The 24554-nt window shown below is 43.9% G+C and overlaps 1 protein-coding gene across 1 annotated transcript in view; it reads right to left on the bottom strand.

The window, feature by feature from the left end:
- DNAH11 (dynein axonemal heavy chain 11) overlaps positions 1-24554 on the bottom strand; it is a 3642058-nt gene that overhangs the window by 2214520 nt on the left and 1402984 nt on the right. Inside the window, exon 26 of the mRNA XM_078663510.1 lies at positions 2659-2781. Within this exon, the coding sequence (XP_078519636.1) occupies positions 2659-2781 (123 nt within the window). The remainder of the gene's footprint in view (positions 1-2658; positions 2782-24554) is intronic.

Raw genomic sequence — 24554 nt, forward strand, 5'->3', positions numbered from 1 at the left:
GACCTGAATAGGACTGTGCCCGCCCCCCACAGTACTGGCTCCACACCCTGTGGTGCGTCTGATGTCTCTGCCCTGCACTGTGAAAAGACACAAGGAATCTTGTCAACAAAGTGCTCCAGGGCTGTGCTTTCCCTCCACAATGCTGGCTCCACCTCCTGCTGGGTGGCTGACGACCCTGCCCCTCTCTCTGAAAGGAAAGGAGAGGCCAGGAAAACAAAGTGCTCAAGGAACACCCAGAACTGGTTCAGACCGGGCTCAGAGCCATCCTGCACAAAGGGAACACATACTTTTAGGGGTATAAGTGCAGAACCCCTGATTACAGAAAATTAGATCATCCTGGAATCAAGAAGGAAACTCTGCCAAGGAGAAAGCTGAAACTGAAGAGGGAAGACTGTCCTGCTGTGTGATGCTGAATTGCCCTGCTGTTGCTTTGCTGCCAAGGAGAGGGGAATGACTTTGCTTCGTGCTGTGTGCCCTTGCTTGAAGGAATCTCCAAGGGCCTGAGAAGAGCTGGCTCCCTGTTTTGAAGTCCCAGGAACAAAAGGACTTCACCCCCAGCTTCCCTGAGCTCTGCTGAGAGAGTTCTGTCCTTCCTGGAGTGCTTGACCCATGTGAAGGCGTGGCATCCTTTGTTAGCAGGAAGAATTTCCGCCGCTGCGAACATCGTCGCAGAGCCTGTCGCCGCTGGGTGAGATCACCGCATCACGTTGCTGCGAGAATCGTCGCAGAGCCATTGCATCGAGGAGCCGAGAGAGGAAGATCACCGCTGGACCATGCATCGTAGCCCCGGAGATCGTCCCAACCCCCGAGAATCATCGCATCATGCCTTTGCGGGAGAAAACTTCCTACGGAACCTTTGCACCGGAATCCATACAAGTCATCGCCTTCCTCCCCATACAGGCCGGATTGGTCGCAACATGCCCGCTGCTGCAGCGGGGCTGTCGCTAACGCCTCCCCAGGGTCTCAGGATCAACGCATCGCTTGTTTTTCACCGCTACAGCTGATGTGCTTGGAACTTTTTATCGCTAACAAAGGTACTGTGGCTAAACGTGACGCAACTGTGATCTTTTCCCGCAACTGTGGATTATTTTATCGCTAAACCGAAAAACTATTTTGCAACCATATTCTTGAACTGTGTATGTTGGATTTGTGTCGTTTTGGACTTGTGTAGTTTAGGTTAAATACCTTTATTTTTCTAAACCGTTGTGGAGTCAGTTTGTGGTATTTTCACTGTGTTACTGTGAGTGTTGGTACAAATACTTTACACATTCCCTTTGATAAGCCTGACTGATTGTGCCAAGATACCAAGGGGGTGAGCAGAGGTTATCTAAAGAGTGTTTCCTCCTTACCCTGACTAGAAGCAAGGGTCCCTATTTGGACAGTGGTACCTACCTCTGCCAACTAGAGACCCCCAGTTCTAACAGTCTCTAAATAACTGCAGGTGGAGTTCTCTTATGCATTTAGTGGAAAGTAAATAAATCCTGTTAAGACATCATTACAATGACTAAAGACCACAGCCTGACTATGAGTGAGTCAGTGTTATCCATTGCCTGCGTAACGGTCAGGATGGCAAATTATGTGGTATTTACTTACTCCAGGTGCTTTCAATACCCCACTAATCATTAAGGTGGCAGGGAAACCTGTCAGAATTTAACAGGGGGTTAACATAATGGTATTTACTGTATCATGTGGATTTTGGTGCAGTAAGCCCCACAATCTGCATATATTCATCAAAACCCAAAATAGGTGCTATAAATCACATCTGATATGTTTAAATTCCCAGGGAGTCTAGTTTTTGGGGAGCAATACATGGCTCTAACTCCTGAACACATTCAAGATAAGGACACCTCAGGTTGTTTTACCACTTGGCAGATTGGCTACAACAACTGCTCAGGTGGTGCCAGCTTACCAAATTGAAATTTCCCCACATCCAAGACAGGGAATTTGTGGTAAAAGTGCTCCCAGGTGACAACGTGCAAGGGCCTTTGGTGGAAACATTACGTAGGAGGAGCCACCTTGTCATGGTGGACTGCTCAGCATTCTTTTTGTTTTCGGAAACAAAGCCCTAAAGTGAGGATTTGTTGCTGAAAAACACAAAGTAAATTTCGCCGATGTGCAGGAAGCTTTCTCGATGTGCATTGAGATCATATTATATTTTATCCTGCCTAAGTACACCAAGCCTTGCATGGTGACCATGGGCAGGGAAATTAGTATAGAGCAGTCAGCCTCAATATGGCAGGCCTTCCAATTTGTAAATCCACTGTACCTGTGGCATATGTCCCAACTGCAGGTCGTTTCAGACAGATAACCAAGTTGTCAGTGTCAAAAACAAAATGAATCCTCCCACCGCTAAATAGGACAAGGCAACCATGTAGATGGGGTACCCTCTACTTTTGTTCAGTAGTCACCAACCTCTACATGACTCCTCCAATTACTAACTTTATCAGCAGCAGATCCACATGAGATGACACAGTGTTCTCTGCATTCGCCCTTTGAGTACTTGCAGAATGTTGCTGAAACCTCTAAAGTATTTCTTCTCTTCCCTCTAGCATTCTTTTAAGTCTTGCAATGGTACCTGGTAAGATTCCTTTTTCTGCCTCCTCCAACAAAGTTCACTTACTATGCATATTTATTGTTCAATTATATAGTAACTCTTACTTGATTGTTGTCCAGTATTTCAAACAGCTGCTCATCAGTCTTTAGCAGAGGGGTTCTTGTCCGGTGGTGCTCTTCATATGCAAATTCCATGTTATTCCATGTTAGACTTATTTCTACGAGGATCTGTAGATAAGCATGAGACCATTATAAATCAATATTTCAATGTGATCTAAACTTTTAATGAAAATTAAAATATGCAACGACACAAAAAGATCTTATAAAAATGTAAATCGAAGAAAACAAAATCATAATAAACCAAAATCATAGTTTCTTCACTTTGATGCTACACCAACGTTTATCCCCTAGAAATAAGTATTTATTCTTGCTACAGTGGACTCTAAATCACCTTTATGATTGGGCAGAACCAGGACAATTTGAGGGGACACATATAGGGGTTTGACTTTTTTTAATTTTAAGTATAGACTTGTGAAGCTGTCAATTATTGGATTGTGCATATGTATCAAGTTTCACACTCTAATGCTTATGCACTTGTGCTGTTTTCTGTCCTGATTGATGGATGGCACCGAGAACTTGTGAGCAGAGTCCATACATTGCTTAGCTCTTTCTTGTGAGTACTCTGAAACCTTGCGGTGCTGGTAAATGGTATCCATTTTGAAGGTGAGTGCATACTTTGCTTAGCTTTTTGGCATGAATACGGAGTTTCACTTTAATACTAATGTAACTCATTGAGCATTTTGAGTAAGTGCCCTACATTCCTTGCTTAGCCTTTCCACAGACTACTCACATTCACAACAGTTGTGAAAATTCAGATTTCAAAGTGAAACCCAACTTGTTTGGATCTAAACTTTTCCATTGTTTTGTGAGAAATTTCCAAAGCTCCATGAGTGGTGCAGATAAAACCACTTGTGATAAGACATTTTATCTGAATGTAAGCCTGTGCATATGCGATGTATATAGTCTCAGTCTAGCTAAAAAACTATTTTACGTTGAAAGGTTTACAATGAGGAATGCAGAATCGGGAAGCCGTCAATCAACAAACTTTTAGATGGTAAGGACCTACGTCATACCAGTAAGAAAGGTACAGGTAATGACACACACTGCAAAGGCATAGTTTTATAATTTGTTGTAGTTACTAAATTGCGGTAGTTAAAAGAAAGAAACTTTAAACATGAGAAGAAATATGAGGTAAAATATATTGAGTGGGAACGTTATGGGGCACAGGTGGTACTGAGAGATGAGTGAGGGGTGGAAGCAATGCCCATTAAACACAGGCTATATACATAAGTGCCACTGTCTATGCAACAGTACTCTCCTGTTCTGTAACTCTTATACTTTGTGCTTCTCTGCTGCACTGGCACTACCTCTCATACATTGTCAGTACTAGGTGCTTAAACATGGACATCAATTAAGTGTCAGAGTTGCGATCCCTAGCTTGCACCTTGCTACCCCTGTCACCCCCTTTCCAACCCTTGCCCTCGGAGGTGGCAAAATTAGTGCCAAAAACACAGGGGTGTCTCACATTATCAGAGTCAGGCTCTAACCAAGTTTTATGCAAATTTGTATTACGTTAATAGTGTATAATAGTTTATTATTCACTATTAGTGCAATAAAACGTGGAGCAGCAAGACCTGGACCTTCACTGGCATCTTAGATGAGAAAAATACATGTTTTTTCCCTTAATGTATGAAAAGGGATCTTCCTATGGGTGCCTCTGCAGAGCCTCCTGACAACATCCCCTTAGTTGTTTAAAGATATTTTATTGAATATTATCAGGAAACAAAAGACAATACAAAAAAGAGCACTGAATAAGCGTACAGAGAAATATACATCCTAGACTAGCAAAGTTAATAACAATATAAAATGTAATATAAGAGAACATGAAGTTAATAAAGTACCCATACATTCTCAAATGGGTAAAAATGTAATAAAAGAAAAAAGGGAAACTGAAAAAAGGGGAAACAAATTTGAACAGTTCAACTGTAACAAAATAAATCTACTACAGTGAATCAATCAATGCAAAGATGAAACTGTTATATACAAGACTAGTTAAAAATATTCAACAATGTAAAGCTATATAATTATCTATATAGGAGAGGCTCCCAAAATAAATGATAATTCGAAGTACTATGAATAACACCCAACAAGGTAAATCAAGCTCCTTTTCTGATAAATATTATCTAGGACCACCCTGCATGTACAGATAACAATGAAACATTTTCCAATTAGTATTAATTGATGTTAAGCTGCAGAAATTTATAAATCAAACAGTTTACTACGAATAACCGACATTGTTGTTGTGAGTAAGGATGATTTACAGATCACCATGTCAAATGGCAATTTATCTGTGAAATACGTTTGTATTGTTGCTCCAAACCTCATCTCAATTTTTTTTAACACTACTGAATTCATAAAGCATATGGTGCAAAGAGCCTATGTTCATATTACAATTTAAACAGTTAGCAGAATCTAAAAGTATGCCATTAAATAATCTTAAAGGTGACTGTAGACAATTAATAGTATAAATTAATTTGCTTGATAAAGAGACCATCCAGAGACACTGTTCGTCCAAATTTTCTTCCAAGTGTCTTGAGGTATTGGTAAATTTAATTCAGTGTTCCAAAATAATGAGAACAGGTTTATATTGTCTCCTTTTGAATTAAGTTCTTCAATAAAAGAAGATACATTGAGTGTCAACACTGGCATTTTACTATATGTGGATTGTAATATTGCATGTGCTGGGGACTGTGTTTTTGTTTTCCTTTTGAATTGATCAGTTTTGTATAAAGTAAAGACACTGCATCGGATGAAGAGCCAACTGTGTGAATATCAATTTCTAAATCAGAAGTAACCTGTATAGGAAAATACATTGGTAGTGAATCAAGTATTGAATTACATAAAATGTCATATTTAGAAATATCCGATGGCAGCAAAGACATTTTTGGTCGTAATTCATTAAAAGTTAAAAAAGCATTATTATGATTTATATCTTCTAAATAAAAAATACCTGCTTAAAAACTAATCCCAGATTTGCAAGAGCCAGCCTGTGCACGTGAATGGGTACCAACTACAGATTACCTACGTGTCAGAGTTCAAAAAACAACAATCAAGTGGCCTCAAAGGGCTTAAAGTGAAAATTACTCTTATTGAATACTCTGCCAAGGGGCACAGAGATGGTATTGCTTGAAACGAGTAGCACAGCAAGGAAGCCAAATCAATTACAAAGCCAGCAAAACTGTTACAAATGAAAAAGCAACCGTCTATTCTATAAATATAAACTCTAGCGCTTGTACACGGAATGAGTAATACGGCAGGGATGGCACACCAATTACAAAGCCAGTAATATTAACGGTTAGTTGGTTACAGATGCAATCGAACCACCGTCTATTCTATAGCGGTTTAACGGACCCAGACCGATGCTTGGAAAGTTGCTTAAGTGGCGGAACAAACACAGATATCCTCATGTGAGAGAAAATGATCTAAACTAGCGAAACTCACAAGGGCACGATGGAAAAGGAGAAAAGTGCCCAAAGAGGCTTACCTTGCAACGGTGATCTCCGGGAGCTGTACTAAGAGGCGCTGCCCAAGGGGCTCATATTTATGTGAGAGGCAGCCGCGTATAGCATGCACGTTGGGAGGTAATGCGTGACGAATGAAAGAAAGACTAAACGGGGCAAAGGGCCCCTTTCTGTTCGCATACTAATTCAATATTAAAACTATCCTGACGAAGGGGAAAAAATGCCTTGGCTGTGAGAGAGAAGGGTAAATTGAATTGCGTATAATAGAATACATATTAACCATGTCAACAATAGAAAGCAAGTATGCATTTAAAAACAACCCTCAAAATCGAAACGTTTTGTATTCCTGAATAAGCTCCATCTGGTGGGGTTTGAATGAGCTCGCTGCTAAAAACAGTCAATGTTACATGAAACAGTGGAGGCAAATAACATGTAGAATAGTTATAACAGACAAATGTATAGTTAATACTAATATCAACACTAAATGTATACATTGAGGACATGGGCTCGTTAGGTTACAATATAATGCACGGACCATTCGTGAATAGACTTTTCCATTGGATAATCGCAAGTAATGACATAGATTTGTTAATAGGGGTTTTAACAAGCATCTAGGAGGCAATAAATAACGGAACTACATTCTGATGGATATCCCTAATCTGTTGGATGTTAGTGTAAGAGATCAATTAGATAGGCTGGGATCAAAGGACTAGAAAGTCGGATTGTTATTGGTGTGTCCAAAATTGTTTATCTTGTGTGGTTGCCACTGGTAATTACGTGGGTCACTGGCTGTTAAAGGAACTCGGTGATTATCATTCAGTCACTAAACCTGCTAGTTGCACATTACTGGCCTCTAAATCATTCAGCCCATTGTGATGGTATTCATGCGTTTCATCATCTTAGATTCCCGATTGTTAAGGATAGCGCCAATGTCACCACCTCTTGGGTCAAGTTCAGCTTTTTCAAGTACTAGCCATCGGACTTGGTCTGGATTGTGTCCCTTGGCCATGAAGTGTTCAATAAGTAGGGCTCCTTGCAATGAACATCTGATTCGACTCTGATGCTGGAGGATTCTCACTTTTACCTTTTGCTGTGTCCACAGGGGCAGAGAATCCCATAGATGACGTTTGTAGTGTAGCAGTTGGTAAAGGCACGTAGGGCAACAGTTTGATTGTTGTTGGTAAATTTGTTTGTCTGGATAGTCATGTGACAGGCTTTACATTGACCACACTTGTGGTGGCCCTCAATAGGTGGCAGGTTCCACATTGATTGAATTGTAGGGGCCTTCTCCAAAGGTAAGAAAGAATTGACCACATAGTCCTTGATGCTCTTAGCCTTCATGAAGGCATGCAGTGGTGGTGTGTGTTGTTCAATTTCATCAGAGATCAAATTCCAATGTTTATTGATCTCCTTTTTTATTTGATTACTCCTGGTGGAGAAGGTAGTTACACAGATCAAACGATGAAGGGTAGATCTGTCTTCGGTCTTGGTTTCAGTAGTTCTAAACCATGCTCTTTTTTGTGCTCTCTTCACCTTCCTCCTTGGGTCCCCTCTTGCCAGTAACCGTGTATATAGACCATCTGACTCCTTCATATAGTCTTCTTTTTTGGAGCAATTGCTCCTGATCCTTAAAAATTGCCCCACAGGCAGATTATACCACCCTCTACCAAAAAGCCTCAGAACGGAATTCATTGCTGAACTATAATAGTCACCACCCAAGGGCACTCCGGGACAAAGTCTCTCATTCTTGCAACAGATCTTTATGTCCAGAAACGCAATTTCCCTTTGGTCTGATTGCATTGTGAAATATTGTTTTGTCTTAAATGTCATAGTTTGTGGAGGATTCAATGTGGTATATTCAGGTGCTGCTATTTCTCACGATCGTTATTGGATGCCAAAGCAACAATTAGCTATTTTTGCCAAAGTCACAATTTGTTATTTGAGTTCATGTTGCTTGCTTAACAATTGCAGTTTCTTCATATGCATTGTTATTTGTGTTTGTGAAAAATTCATGTTGATGAATCTGTAGATAGCACTGAGCTCATGGTAAGTAGTAAGAACTAGTAAACACATGTGTAAATATTTCCCACAATTAGAGCAAATCTGAAAATTCCTCGAATAAGAGAAACCAGGGCTCATCTGTCCTTCGAAAACTACCCAACTTATTATGGAGTCGCCACTTAAACACATGTAAACCAGGTTCCTCACACAGGCTAAATAAATGAACAGGTTTCTGCCAAGAATGGCATGCACACACGTTTTCCTGGCCAAAGGAGGGAACTTTTGACAATAACACGAGAACACACAGGCAAACCAAATATGAAGGACAGAAGGAGGACAGGAGAGAGGCACTATTAGAACAATGGACCATCTTCGAGGAGGCCCAGAGTGATAATCTGATCCCACAGAAAACAAGCAAGGCATCCGCACCTCCCTGTTCACATGCAGGTATGGAGGTGCTCTCCCCGATGTCTGCTCACCCCATATTTTGATACGCCAACCCTGCAGTTGAGGGAGCCAGAAGGTCCCCTACCAAACAATGAACTGTTAGGTCCAGGCATTAGAGCTGAACAGGCCCACAGGCACAGGTAAACACACTGCCTCCCCAGTCTAGTGCAAGGACTCCCTGAAGTTCAAGCACCCGTCCATCACGTTCAGCCCATAGGACCACAGCGGCGCAGAGAACATGCACTTCCATTCGTTCAGGTGAACACACTCAGGTAACAGGGAGATTCATTACGATTCTGGACAGTGATACAACTAGCGAATGTGAAGAAAAGGGTACCAGTCCTCTGGGATCCAATGATGAGAGTGGAGCTACTGGGTTTGCACAGGTAGCTGAAAAAAACAACAGAAAGCGAATTTAAGGGCAAATTCCGACCTGTGCATATCTCAGAGTGAAGGAGGCAAACTAGAGGGGATTTAAAGGAAAGGCGTGAATTAAGGAGGTAGAAAGAGCAAGTTAGCTTGCGCCCTGGAAGTACAGTGAGAAAGCAGAGCAGCTCACCCTCCATCTGAGGAGAGTGGACGTATATACAGGGCACCTATCGGAGAGAAATCAGAGGTAGAACTAGATGAGAGGCTTTCGGCTAGGATCCATGCCTCACCAGGTTATCAATTTAGAAGAGAGGCTGACTAGGAAATAGGAGACTAAGGTACCCTGTTGCAGATTCAACCAAGGTGCAAGAGAAACAAGATGGCACCATTGTGTGCGCGTGAGGGGAGCAGCGATGAAGACCTCTGCTGCTCCTCCTGAATGTGCAGGACAGATAGACAGACCCAAAGACAGATAGTGGCCGGAGAGGAAGGTGAGATCTTCACTCGGCCATTCTGCCACCTGTTAGCCTGCTGGACTGAGGTAAAAGATCACCATGATAGACCTTGGCCAGAGGAGGGATCCTTCGAACCAGAGGACATGGCTGTAGTGGAAGACTGCATCCGGCACACAGGGGGAGATCACAAGTGGAACTTCCCCCTACATGCATTATGGCTTATGAAGATAGAACCGCTACATTATGGAGAAACCAGTGGAGCAACATAAAGCCAAAATTTACCCACTACTTGCAAAAGGACACATCAGGGACCATGTATGTGCCATGGGCTCAGATGGATAAAGAAGGGCAAAGGACCAAATTGTCACCATTATTGGATGGAGCAGGGAAATGGATCTCATATTTTATGAAGAACACTACATGAATAAACCTAGTGATAGGCTATGTCAAAAGTCTGCTAAATAGTCTTATTGGAGAGCAGACTAAAACAGTGTTCGTGTGAGCTCCCATTCCAGCAGTCACGCTGATATACAAACACTGATCATGATGTGGCCACATTCCATTTAAACAGGCACCAAATATGGACGTCCCTATGGTAAATGTTTCCTGATACTATGAAACCTGGGGAAAACATTACTGATTTTCTGGCTAGGATGAAGGAATGATGGGGACAAGAGAAAAGACAGCCATGGACTGATACAGGCCCACAAGTTGCATTCTTTCATAATATCCTCAAAAAGGTGCTGCCCACCGAGATACAAAGCGGATTGGACAAGCATAGTGGGGCTAGTACCAAACCCTGGTGTGAGATACAGACCCACATATTGCACTATCACAAAAAGAAATAAAAGGAGGATTGGGAAAAACAGGAGCAAGCTCAGATAGACATTGCTAAGTTGGTCCAACACAAATTGAAAAAGACTGCCCTCGAGTGGGCCGGGTAGGCTCAGAGCATTCAAATGGCACCAGTCTTAAATGGGGGCTCCACTGCAAAATGCCCGAGGGTATCAAAATATAACGGCAGAGACCAGGGTGGGTTGCAGCAACCTGACCTTGGGGAATGTTATTATTGTCAGAATGGGCCACATAGCAGACAGATGCCAACTAAAAGCATACCTGGAACAGAGGTCAATGAGCCAGGGCCAGTCCCCCCCAAATTTTCATCCACAAAACCAAGCCCAAGATAAGCTGAATGTACTGTACACTCAGCCCCAGGGAGGTCAGTCAGCCACCACACCACCAAAGCAGGTATTAGGTAGTTGGACAAACATTTGGCAATAGTAACAACATTCAGGGAACCCAGTCAAGCAGGGACAAAGGCCACAACCACAACAGGGAGGGGTAACTGTCTGGGGAGGTAATGCCTTCCCACAAATGCCGAACCCAAATGTGCTGAAAGTTAAAACCCCCGGCGCATATCACCTAATTCACCTACACCCCAAAATTTGTTGTACTCAAAGGACCAATGAGACAATATTAGGAATTCAAGCCTTTACTTGCGTTTGGGAATTCAGGTCCGCTGCATGTGTTTTGTCGATCAGGTATTCTCAATAGAGACTGCCATTCAGGGTGCCTGCGGAAGCCTGGGTTCCACTCTGCTGTTGACCCCCCCGGGCCGGGATAGCTGGCCACACCCCAGGGGGAGAGCAGTCTGACGAGGCGGGGGCGGCAGCTCCCGGACCAGTCATTAAAAGCAGGGTCCTGGTAGCCAAAACCAATTGGGACAGGTTTCAATTACCAAGTCGAAAAAGTCCCCATTCTTGGGCATTCAGCCTTGGACCAAAATGTCTTCATGGCACATGGTCACAGCAGTGCCCCAAACATTTTAAGCCTCTAGCAAATGGAGGCTCCAGTTTTTAGTTCCGAAATGAAGCTGTCCTCCAGTGTCTGGAGGTAGGTTTCCGTATGCCTGTGATAGTGAAAACCCCATAATCTCCATGGCGTGCACAAGATCTAACAGGTTGCAAAGCGCCATATGGCGCAGAGTCAGTCAGGAGGGGAATATTGCCAGAATATCCAACTGTCCCAGCCGATAACCATCATTATTACATATCAATGGGATAACCCAACAATGATCCGAAGGACCTGGGTAAATTGTGATACCCAACAGTGGTCCAACCAGGGAGACCAATATGAAAGACAAGATTAAAACAATTATCTTTTCCTGAATTGTATGTGTCCAAATCAGCCTCCTCAACTTTTGAGGTGGGGGTAAGGTACTACTTTTCCCAATATGGAAGAGAATATGCAGTGATATCAACACTTATCACACACAAAGGGAGGCACCTAAAGGACCAACAAAAAAAAAGTCTAAAAAAGGATGTAGCCAAGACCCCTGGCACCACAAGGGTCACATTGCACGCTGTATGCCGTGGACTAGAGGGGTACACACGTGACCTCAGGGCACTTTGCAAATACCAATAGCACTCAAATGGTCACACATCCCTCATTACACATCGTCGCATGCACGTGTAGTTCAAAATACACCATCCGCACCAATGGCATCCCCAAGGCTTTTCTCACAGTAATTGCCGTTTGCATCTGTTTTTTTCACAGACAGTATAGGGCCGGGACACTCTTGAGTACTAGGAGAGAAGGGCTTGCGACTCCCATAGAGCCCTAGCTAATATTGATACCATCCTAATTTCCATGAGATCACCCCGAAAAAAATCCTTCACCTGTCTAACACCCAGTTAGGTGCGGAGAGAATAGAGTCCTAACAACTCATGAAAAGCGGATCCGTTCCTTAACAATACCCACTCTTTGATGTAAACCATCAAAATAGATACACCGACTGGGGACAACTTCCGGTGCTACAGTAAAATTACGTGAATGGAGTGTGAAGAACACACCCCTAAAGAAAAGCACAGTAACCCTGAAGAAAAATTATTGACAGTGGCACATGCAATAATGAGCTGTTTCCTGAACTAACCAATGAACGTAGCTCTTATCTAACAGGTCGGCAATTGAATGTCAAATTGCACCACCTTTTCAGCAGCCACATCAGCACCCCAAAACAACTACAGTGTGGGAATTGAGTACTACAAACTATACCGAGAACCTTTATGTCTGGAACTTTATAAACTAAAGAAACTCCCAATTACCAGAGGACATAACCCTTGGATTCATCCCATGACCTGCAATGTTCAATAAGTTATGTATTGTTGCACTTTTATGTGCCCTCTGTTTAGTATGGGTGTTGCCGCATCCATTCATCACAAAAGACCTGCCTAGTCAAATGGAGGCACTAATATAGAGCTTGCGTATGGACCTCTGGCATATCATTTACAATTACACTGCACCCAACACTAGCATCCCACATGCACTACACAGCGCCTTCTTACACAACACATGGTATCAGCACATGACCGCCGTGGGCTCCAAGACATCAATCAAGTTATGTTACATCTGTTCCCTGATACTGCATGCAGTAGGCGCAGGTAGGCTTTATTTGTCCCAATAGGTAGCCCCCAAAAAACGCAAAATGCCTTCTCCACCTATACCGATCTAGGACGAGGGCCAAAATACAACCCAACAAGGTAGGACCCCATAGATTAGTATTTATTATTTATTTATTTATTATATAGTTTTGTATAGCGCGAACAAGACCCGTGGGTATCAGAGCGCTTAACATGAAATATGAAAAGGAAAGGGTTAACATATATATGAGCAGCTAACAAGCAACCGCATTGAGGTAGATGATATAAATATTCATAACACATGTTATGTTAGCGTAAGTAAATATGCTATGTTTAAATTAATAACAACGACATGTATATATAACAACTACGAGGTAGTTCGGTATAGGTTCATGAAGGATGTTGTTCTCATGTTCAGTCAAAAACACCATTGCTATTAGCCTTTAGGTTATTCTTATATCATAGGATACGTATTCCATTATACTATTGCAGAAGCCTCCCCTTATAAAGGTGTACATGTTCTGTACTAATGCAGTAGTATAGCAGAGCCAAGATCACTGATCTTCATTAAGTAATGTATCTCTTCATCAGCAGGCTCTTCACTTCTCGTTTGAATGTTACCAGATTCTGGATCTTCCTGATGTTTGGGGGGAGTGAGTTCCATATTCTGGGGGCCGCTCCTGAAAACGCTCTGTCATAGGTTTTCTTCTTACGGAAGAGGGCTGGCCGTAATAGCAGCTCCTCCGCACTCCTAGCTGGTCGGTTGCCACCGGACAGCTGAATTTTCTTTGCTAGATATCTTGGGGTGTTGTCGTGTAAAGCTTTGTGTGTGATACATGCTATCTTCATTTTGATTCTTGCTTCGTATGGTAACCAGTTTAGTGCTTTCAAGTGCGGAGATATATGGTCATATTTCCTGGTTCCGGTGATGAGTCTCGCTGCAGCGTTAAGGCAAGCTTTCAATGGTGCTGTGGACATTTTTGGTAATCCAGCCAAGGTAGTGCAACCATATTCAATCCTCGAGATAACTAGGGATTGAATTGCCAATTTGAGGTCCGATTCTGTGATGTATGGTTTCAATTTTCTTAAGTAGTTCAAGTGAAATCGGGCACTTTTCGCCATTGTGTTAATGTGGGCTTTCATGTCTAGATTCTCATCTAAGGTGATTCCTAGAGATTTTGCTGAGTTGACGAGGGTTGGGGTGCAATTTAGCGCGGTCATGATTTTCATCCATTCCTTTATTTCTGTATTGCTCCTTGGTGGAGAGATTAATAGGAACTCTGTTTTATGTGCATTCAGCTTCAGGTGGTTTGCAGTTAACCATTGAAGTGCCATTTTTAGTGTCTCATTCAATAATTCCAATTCTTTTATGGATCCCACCTTCAAGTATATTTGCGTGTCGTCCGCATACATGTGATAGGATATTTGAGATTTTTTGAGAATTTCTGTGAGTGGTTCGACGTACAGGTTAAACAGATCTGGGGATAGGGTCGATCCTTGAGGGACTCCAATTGAGATAGGGCAAGGAGGTGAGATTGATTGGTTAACCAGGAAGCGCTGCGTTCTGTTCTGTAAAAAGGAATCGAACCATTTAAGCACAATTCCCGATATTCCCATCCTGTCCCGTAGTCTGGTCAGCAATGCTTCATGATTTACCGTGTCAAATGCCGATGACAGGTCTAGGAGAATCAGTAAGCATGCTTGATTTTGGTCAAGGGCCTGTAATGCGTCGTCAGTAATGTGGAGAATCGCTGTTTCCGTGCTGTGCCCTGCTCTGAATCCTGATTGGCATTCATCTAACAAGGAGAATTTGGTGATGTGTTGGCTCAGTTGTTTCTGCACACATTTCTCAGTCAACTTTGCCAGTAAAGGGATGTTGGTCACTGGGCGAAAGTTATTTGGATCTGAGGCATCCGCTGTTGGTTTTTTGATTATGGGAACAACTTGACCTGTTTTTAGGCCGTCGGGAAGGATCCCTTGTGACAGTGATGCATTTATTATTTCGGTCCATATTGGAATCAGGATGTGATTGATTTCTTTTACGCATTTTGCAGGCAGAGGGTCTTGGTAGTGGTTGTTAGGTTTAATTCCTGAGAGCGTCTTGGCAATCATGTGTTGGTCGTACAGTTCGAATTTTTCCCAGCTCGCCTTGTTTTTTGCCATAGTGCAGTCCGTTGTAGATTCGGCATTGATAGTAAATCCAGGTTCGTTGGGAAGGTTCAGCGCAGAGTTTCTAAGCTCTATTTCGAGTGCTTTGGCCTTTTCGGTGAAAAATGTGGAAAATTCATCACAGCTTAGAGGTGTTTTTGAATTTTCTTGTACTGTTTTGGCTAGTTTGTTTGATTGCTCCTTTAGTATTTCAAATAGTTTTCGTGGTCTGTTTTTGGCATTATCCAGTTCTGCTCTTATAAAATCCTTTTTCGATTCGATGATCTTTTTATTATATTGTTTCCTTATTTTTCTGAGAGCTTTCAGTTCAGGAGATGATGGGTGTTGCCTCCATTTTCGTTCTGCCATTCTCAGTTTGCGTCTATCTTCATTTAATGCTTCGTTAAACCATGGGTTTTTCGTCTTCTCTGAGACTCGTTTCAATTTTAATGGCATGGTGTTATTAACGATATTTTCGACAGTTGCAATGTAGTGTTCCGTCAGCTCGTTAACTTTGTCCAGGTTGTTGGGTGGCTTTAGGTCTCTTTCACAGCTTTCGACCAGAAGTTCCATATTTGCTTCTTTTGTGTCTCGAGTCCATTTTTTGGTCTTGAGAGGTTGTCTGGTCCTACCTTTTCTCGCTGTGGGTATCATGAATGTTATGGCGTGATGATCAGACCAGTCACATGGTGTTATGGAGTGGATTGTTGCACCTTTGTTTCTTGAGATAATCCAGTCTAACGTCGCTCCTTTAGAGTGTGTGGGTAGTGTGCACGCTTGAGTGAGGTTTAGTTCAGTGAGGAAACCTTTAAGCGTGTTGACCAGTTTGTCATTGCAATTCTCCCAGTGCAGGTTGAAGTCGCCTAGAAATATATTATTGGCAGCATTGTTGGAGTTGGCTGTTATGATCTCCATTAATTCTGCTATAAACTTTGCGTTATCTCCTGGTGGGTGGTAAAATGTATGCAAGTTGCAGCGTTGAATGTTATTTGATCTTATGTTAAGACCAAGATACTCACAGGATTCTAGCGGGTCGGCCTGAATTTGTTTAACCTCTATATCAGATCGATGAATACAGGCTATCCCTCCCCCTAGTTTTCCATGTCTATCCAGTCTCAAAACGTTGAATTGTGGTGGTACTAACAGATCCATGGTTGGGGATGAAGATTCCGTAAGCCAGGTTTCTGTAAGGATTGCCAGGTCGATGTCCTTGTTAAGGATGAGGTCCGCTATGTCCGATGCATGTTTGTTTGCAGATCGACAGTTGAGTAGTAGACAGGTTAGATGTTTTTCTTTTTTGCTAGCATTCTCGTTTTCGTCTTCGTTTGGTGTTAGCTGTATGTGCTGTAGGTTGTGGGGGTTGGATGTTCTATCGTTTTTTCTCGCTGTTCTGTTAACGTCAAGTGGAACTGTTTTGATTCTCTCCTCTTCCTTGTAGTCCGATAGGTCATATGTTCGGATTAAGGCCAGTGTTTCCTCTTTGGATAATGATTTGGTCCTGTCTGGTCGGTTGTCTCTCTGTTTTAACCGCATGTCCGCCTCGTTACTCTTTCTATGCGAAGAGTGTACCAGATTTTGAATATCCGTGACTTTAGCTTGAATGTTCACCGTCATCTCTTCAATTTTTTCTATCGTCTGTATGGTATTAATAGTGGCTTGAGCTAGCTTGCTCACTAGTTTCTGAAGTTTACTAACGTTCTTCATGTTCTGGTGAGATTTCTTAGGGGCGGCAAATCTGTACATCCGCTCAACTCTTCTCCTTTTTGGAATGGTTCTTATTTGCGCTGCCATTATCTTTATTTTTTCTCTATGATTGTCCGTTCCAACTCTATTAGGTTTGTCGTTGGTGCTGGATATGTTCTGAGTTGCTAGGAGCATGTTTGAGGGTGAAAGTCTACAGGTCGCTGGTGTTGTACTAGCGCGTGGTATAGGTATGATCACCTCACTTTGATTGTCGGTCCCATCTCTATTTAGTTTGTCGTTGGTGCTGGATATGTTCTGATTTGCTAGGAGCACGTTTGAGGGTGAAAGTCTACATGTCACTGGTGTTGTACTGGCGCTAGGTATAGGGAAGTTGGTGGAGTTAGATAGGTCCTGTGATGTAGGGATTTCATTTGTCGGTGGAGGAGTGTACGACGTTGTTATTGTGTTGGCGAGGGTGTGGGACGTAGGAAGGCTGATGTCTTCTGTCTCATCCCATTCCTGGATATTAGGTGGTACTACCCTCGGTGCCAGTGTGAGATCTACGTGATGAGCCACGTGGTTCGGGAGTAGGGGCGACTCTTCTCTTAGGCAATGATAATGTTCTTTGTTTGTCTGATAGGTAGACGTGTTCTCTAGTATTGGTCTTACTGGCCTTACTGGGTCAGTTAACTCTACCTGGTTAAGGTTTAGCGCATGATGGTTCCTGGTTCTATTAGCGCCTCTGGTGGTGACATCGTGAATATCTAGAGTGTCTACTGGTGGGGTTAGGAGAAATTGATTACTCGGGTCGTCCATTGAGTCTTTTAACGATAGGAAGGTCTTGGCAAATCTCTCTAGATCTCGATTTGCTGCTTGTATCAGCACCATACCGGATTTATATATCGTGATGCTAAGTTCAGCTCTGCATCTCTCTGACGATGAGGTTGACATTTTTAGGCCATGAGGAATGTTTTTCGTAGTTTTTATGGTAAGCATCCTAGTGAAGGCATTGCGCCATTTAGCTGTTCTGTAAGTATAGAATATAAGGTCATTCATTTTCGTACCATTCGTTGCGTTAAAGTATAGGTCTGCGAATATTGTGTCCGGGTTTTTCCTCAGGTAGTCGTGTTTAAACTTCTTAGCTGCATTTTTAGTTAGATTGTTGGGGTATTTTATACTCTGGACACTCAAGCCAGCATATTTAAGGTATCTTTCGCTCATTTTAGCTCCGTTCTGCATTAATTATGGCGCTTATTGGTGTATTATTCTGCTTTTCTGTTAATTGCACCTCAACATATATCGATGTTCCGTAGTGAGAATATATTCTCTGCTTTCCCCTAATTGAATTATATATGTATTACCATAATTCAGGAAAATTAATTTGCCTATCCCTTATTCTGATAAGTCAGGTGTGGGGCTGTCCGTTACAAGATGTCTGACTTTTAGTATCTCTTGTTCTTCTGTGCAGACTTTCTTTCTTTCCACTCCTGTGGTAAGTCCTCTTTCTCTTTTGCTCCTTGATTCTTTGGTCTGACGACAGTCCCTTTTCAGTGTCTATGCCCAGGAATGATGTAGTTTGGCTGGCACTTTGGTGGCTATCGAAAGTGCTTAGGACACATCATTTCCCTGATCAGGATTTGTTCATCTTTATATTCTTATATTCAGCCCCTTAGGTCTCCTTGCCAGGAAGGTCCTCTGAGATATTTGCATCAATACCAGGGGGATCGCGGGCGACTAATGTCTTAAGCGGCCGCCATTTTAAGGTCAGGCGCGCCGCTTTACTGCTCCACACTCGTTTCTCCCGCTTTCTTTTCCTCGCTTATGCTCATGAAGGGGGGCGGTGGAGGAGGGGTCGCGCAGTCGGTCAGGGTGCTCGTACCTTCCTGACTTTTTCCGAGGCTGCTCTGCTTTTCCCCACTGCTACCGGATCCCGCCCTCCGGCACCGGGGGTCCCGACGATCGCCTCAGCTTCACGCAGCCCTGCGCAGCCCAGAGCGGCATCAGATGACACCGGATGGCTCCCGTTTCACTCGCTGTGGTTCCACTCGATTCCCGGTCCGTCCTCTATGGGTCCGATGGGAAGAGGCGCCCCTGTAGTCCGCCGACCAGGTACGTTATGTCCGTTGTTAGCCGAGTTCCTCCCGTTCCTTTCTGCACTCTTTCTCCTTAAGTAGTGCATCTGGCCAGATACAAGACAAATCCAACAACATTGTACCTTTTTACTGAGCCTAGTGACATTCAAACTGAGCTAGATAGGATGAGCAGGAGGGGCACAATACGGGAGGATACTGTTGGCCTGACACTTCCCAGAAAAGAGATTCTTGGAGGTAGCAAAACCACTGAACCAGTGCACGAACACGTACACCCCTGCTATCACCTGTAATCCCAGGGTGGCCCTTAAGGTATCTGGTGCGATCTACGTGATTAACAAATGGACCTCAAACATGGAATTCCCATGTAGGGCCATCCATATCGATGATACAAAGGGAAATTAGTCTTTTTAGGAAGGGTTTAACAACAGTTTAGATACCCCATCTCAGGAGCACCATCATGCACATTCCGGATATGCAATGGAGTACCTCCACACTGATGGATACCTTCTGTCAGTGCTGCAAGTTTGCCCACACTCAGCTTGTCCCCGGATGACGTGGCCCCTGCTTTCTCATCACCATTCACATCTGACCCTGGTCATTCACAAAGAAGAACTGTCAGATTTGCAGCAACACCCGCTTAAAAAGAAGACAACTCTGTTGCATCAGGCTTGTGAAAGATGAACTGCTGATTATTTTGGCTGTGCTCAGTATACATGGACTTTGAAGAACAAGTCACACTGTTCTCTGATGTACAAGTATCAACGGGAGAGTTCATACCCTTTTTCACCTTACTAATGAAAGCAAACAACCATTGGTTGGAGATAACCAGGTGGTAAATACTCAAGATGACAGCACTGAGCTCAGCCTTAATTTGATAATGGAAGAACTAATAGCCATCCGTCTCAGGGTGATGCAACAACAATGTATTAGATGGGATGACGGCAATGGAGGGTGGGTGTGTGCCAAGATTGGTGCATCCTGCTGCACGTTTATGTACATGGACAACACAACTCTGACTCTTACCATCCAAGCACTGAACTACTTACAAAGAGACATGTATGAGGAGAAATATGCCCCAGAGCAGGAGTGGTACGCAAACTGGTTCTCCTGCGCCCCCCCCCCAGTGGCTGTCCAGACTGCGCAAGTCATTGCTGCCCGTTTTGTTATTGCTATTGTTTTTGAGTGGTTTCCTGCAATTGGGGGCTTCCTGATGTAAAAATGCAGTCCTCGAATTGAGAAGAATACATGTAACTAGGAAAGTTGCAATGATCAAAGCTGAAGAACAACAAATACCCAATAATATGTTTTCCTTTAATGTATTTCAATGTGGGTGATGTGTGATAGTCTATTACAGACATTTTGCAGAGAATTTTTTTTTTTTGCAAGATCTGTAAAAACGTTTTATTAAAGATGACAATAGGACCTCGCGTAAAACGTGAGGGTGTTACAGAGATTATTTTTAGTAACATTAATTACCTGCTGCTGTGTTACAATATTGAAAACACTAGTCCTGAATATTAGATGTAAATGCATTTATAATTTGAACTAGGGCATGAAAGAGCTGAAATTGAATCATAAATTTAAAGCTGTTCCGAACAGGGGCCTCCAAAATATATTTGGCCCAGGGACCCCAACATCATTAAGAAGTCCCTGGCAATGACATCACATGGGTCCAGGGAGATTGGATCCAATGAAAAACACACATACCCAGAAGGGGTGCGTGTATTCCCTAAACACCATAAAATCATATGCCACACAAAGGGCCTCATTATGATGGAGGATTTTCCGCCTCCTCCGGGCCGGCGGAAGCCACCTCCGGCCCGGAGGAGGCGGAAAATCCTCTGCGGAATCACCAAAGACCCACCGCCGCATTACGATGGCTGGTGGGTCTTGGTTTCTGTCCGCTGCTTTTCCGCCGCGGTCGGCTTACAACCGCGGCGGAAAAGCTCTCATTTGGCTGGCAGTGTCTATCAGACACCGCCAGCCAAATTAGGAAGCATTTGTAAACATGCTTTTCCGCGGCGGTTTTTACGCCGTGGAAAAGCATGTGTACTTTTGATTGTGGGGGCCCGTTGCGGGCCCCCAGGGTGTAGGCGGGTGGGGGGTGCACATGGGGGGTACCTATGGTACCCCCCAGTATTTACCTGCACAAAGCGGCAGGCACCGCGCGGTGCCTGCCGCTTTGTGCATGTAAATGTTAAACATGCACTTTTAACATTGCGGCGGGTGCTGCTTGAAGCAGCACCCGCCGCAATGTTAAATATCCAGGATGTGACCGCCAGGGTGGCGGTCACATCCTAATTTGCACGGAGGGACCGCCGCTGCCCCTGCGGACGGTCCCTCCACCTCTGGGGTGGCGGACGGACGCAAGTCCGTCCGCCATACTAATCGGCCCCAAAGTTAGGAACACAGTCAATCAGTACACATCACACACAGTACACGCAATGATCATGCGTCCCTGATGCAGAACATCTGGATAGGCTACCCACTGGCCCCCATTGAGTCCGCGCAATATCGAGGCCCACCTGCATTTGTTATCAGGGGTGTGACATCAAAGACAAGGCCCTCAATCGTTACCACAAAAGGATCTACAGAAGCATTTTATGATACCGAAAGAAAAGTATAAAACCTTGCTCAGATCAATTGTATTTTGAGACAGTCCTCAGAGTCACTTCTGTAACTGTACTTTCAAAGCATTTAATTAAAACTGTTCTTGTTTTGCCAAGCCTCTCGTCTTTTGTTTTTTCAAGGTAAATTAAAATTTGAGCAACTAACTCTTGAATGACACAACAGTGATACATGTTTTCAGACCTTGGAACTAAGTTTCATTGAGAAACAAGTCTGGGACTTGCTTCATTTACCAAGGGCAAATACATTTTTTCAAGTATAACGCATATACACCAATTTGGCAAGTTATGTACTTTTAAAGCCCATTCAGGTAAAATCCAATTGCAAGAACAAGGCGAATGAAAAGAACGCGAGCCACAGTCCTCTACAATTGCAATTTTATGTATTTTTTGCATAAAAAGCGCCCTCACATCTAAATAAACCCGAGGACACATGTTATGCCAAACTATTTTGCTCAATGCCAGATTTTTGTATTTCATGTAATTTTTCTTAAAATGTTGTATTTACACAAAATGAGATTTTCTGAATTTTGCACACCCCCATTGTTAACTGAGTTGGATATCTGAGAATAGTAAAATAAGAACCACTTCTAAGAAGTATACAATAGCATGTTAACCAAAATGATTGCCATATAAAGTGTGTTTCCTATTTGCATGTGATCCACATGACTGATTTGAAAGTCAGGAAGAGGTTATTTATGGAGGCGGACCTATAGACAAATTCTCCTCAAATGATTATAGTAAGTGGTGAGTGTAATGGATTTTGAATTTCGAAGATGCCTTTCTTTTGGCAATTCAAGCTGCCTGTGCTGTGATATTAAGCACAACATATTGGGATTTAAGCCCTGTCGTGTGCAGTTCGATGTTTAACCAGTTTTACACATGCAGTGATTTTTTAAAACATTATCTGTTTTTAGCTAGCACTTTTAGGTGATTCTACATAGTAGGTATTGTGTTTTATTATATTTTTAGAATATAATATTATGTAATGGTATGTTTGGAGCACAAAACTGATAAATGTTTAATGATTTATTTTGAATGGTGATGGGATAGAATATGTGCGTGCACAGGTTAATATTTTTTTTATTTATTTGATTTGGAGGTATGCAATACCATTTGTTTTTAAAGGGAAATTCATTAACTGGGTTAATTAGGATCAATTTTGAAAAACGTGGGCATATAATAGTGAAAATCTCTGGTGGTGACTTTTAATTAACGATTCATTAAAAAAAAATATGTTTTAGGTCTTGCTTAATGCTTTTAACTGATACCAATACTTACAGTGGGCTTTTCAATAAACCCACTAGTTACCACTGGATTACTTCTTAATTGACAGATTTCCTTCCACTTTCTGTGTTTGCCCTTCAACTACAGCATAGATTTTTTATGATATTGTTGATTGAATAGCTTCTATCCCTCTACCTGCATGTGGTATTATCAGGTTTGAGTCAGCCCAAAGAGTAAGCTCCTCAAGTAGGGTGCCAGCAAAATATTTGGCCTCCTTGTCAATAAATGCTACTAGGCTTTAGTTGTTTGGATCAGCCTTGTCTCCTTTTTAGGTCGAGCGTAGCGAACGGACCTCGTGTATACTTTAGTATACTTTTAGTATTTGTAAATGGGGGGGTGCACGCGCTGGGACTGGGAGGTGCACGCGCTTTCCGTCTCGGATCTCTGATTTGACCTCGTGAGCGCGCATGTGTGCGAGCGCGACTCTGCCATGCGCTTAGGAAAACAAAACCTAAGAGCCGCGCGACGTGAGCTGTCTACGGTAGAAGCTCACGCGCGCGGCTCTTAGGTTTCGTTTTGACTTGTTTGTTTCGCACACTCCTCTCCCTTGCAGTCCCAAGTTCACCGGACGCAACCTCGAGGAGACCGTCTCTCTTCGCACTGGCTACGGCAGCCTCACCTCGGGCTGCCTGCTTCCCATCTTGCTTCCCATCGGGTGCTGTGACGCTGCCCTGAACGATCGTGGCCTCTCTTCCTTCGCCCGTGGCTTCTCTCCACTCTGATCCAGGGTCTCTCTCGCCAGACCCATCCTGCCCCAGTGCCCCCTCCCCTTCTCTTCCCTGTGGTCCAGGCCTCTCCGCACCCTCTGGAACGGGTTAACACAGCTCGAAGTGCACTAGTCCTTCACTTTCCCCCAGACCCGCAGCATCCAGTGAGAGCTGCGGCTCCAGCGGGCGGGGCCGGGTATCTGCCCCACCCCGCCCTGCCCCTCCCACCTCTTAAAGCCGGCCGCACTCTCGGAGAGCCCAAGTGTACCGGCCGGGACTTGTGAGGGTTGGAGCTGAGTGAGTGAGGCGCGCACGGGGGAAGGTGCTGGCACTGCAGGATACTGCGCCACACCCCTCGGGTACCTGGGCACGGGCTAGGGCCGCCCCTGGGCATCTCAACTCTAGGACCCGCGGAGCCGAGACCGGGATGGCAAACTTCAGGCTGATGCTGGCTGGGTGAGTGAGTGCCCTCAGGCTTGAGCGCTACGGCGGAAAAAGTGCAGATTGGGCATAAAGGCACCTTCTGTGCACCCTCCTGCAGGCTGGGCGGCCACGGCCCCGGAAGGTAGCTCGGTGGGTTCTGTAGAGCGGGTAGAGTTTGAAAGTTCTGTGCCAGGGTTGACACTTTCGGGGTTGGCAGTGTGCACAGTCCTGTACAGGGCGCCAGTGCAAATGCGCACGGGCTGTGCAAGGCGGCGCTGCAAACTCACTGGCCAGGTGCACAGTGCAGCGAGGGAGGTGTCACTGCACACTGCTGCATCAGCGCTGAACGTGTGCAGTGCCGCGAGTGTGCACGGGTCTGTTCGGTGATAGTATGTGTACACTGTTGTTTCTAAGGTGACAGGGTGTCCGTGGCTGACATTGATTTATGGCGCTTGGTGGGGGGCGAGAGGGTGCGCTGTATGCCCGGTGGTGTGAAGGGTCTGATCGCGTGCACTTGTGTTGTGTGGGGACTTAAAGTGCACAGTGTCTCACTGTCGTGCGCGCAATGCTATTTCTGGATTGCTGGTTACAGTGGCATCAATGATAGGTGACTGAGGACGGTGCTATGAAAGGAGTGGTCGTCTTTTCTGCTTTAAAAGCCCCTACACCAGCATTGTCAAACCTCCTGACGTGTGTAGGACAATGCACCAGCATGACCTGGGTTGAAAAATGACAAGGACAACACCAAATTCAGGGGCTCT

The sequence above is a fragment of the Lissotriton helveticus genome, chromosome 10 (genome assembly GCF_964261635.1).
Source record: "Lissotriton helveticus chromosome 10, aLisHel1.1, whole genome shotgun sequence".
In the NCBI taxonomy this organism is placed as follows: Eukaryota; Metazoa; Chordata; class Amphibia; order Caudata; family Salamandridae; genus Lissotriton; species Lissotriton helveticus.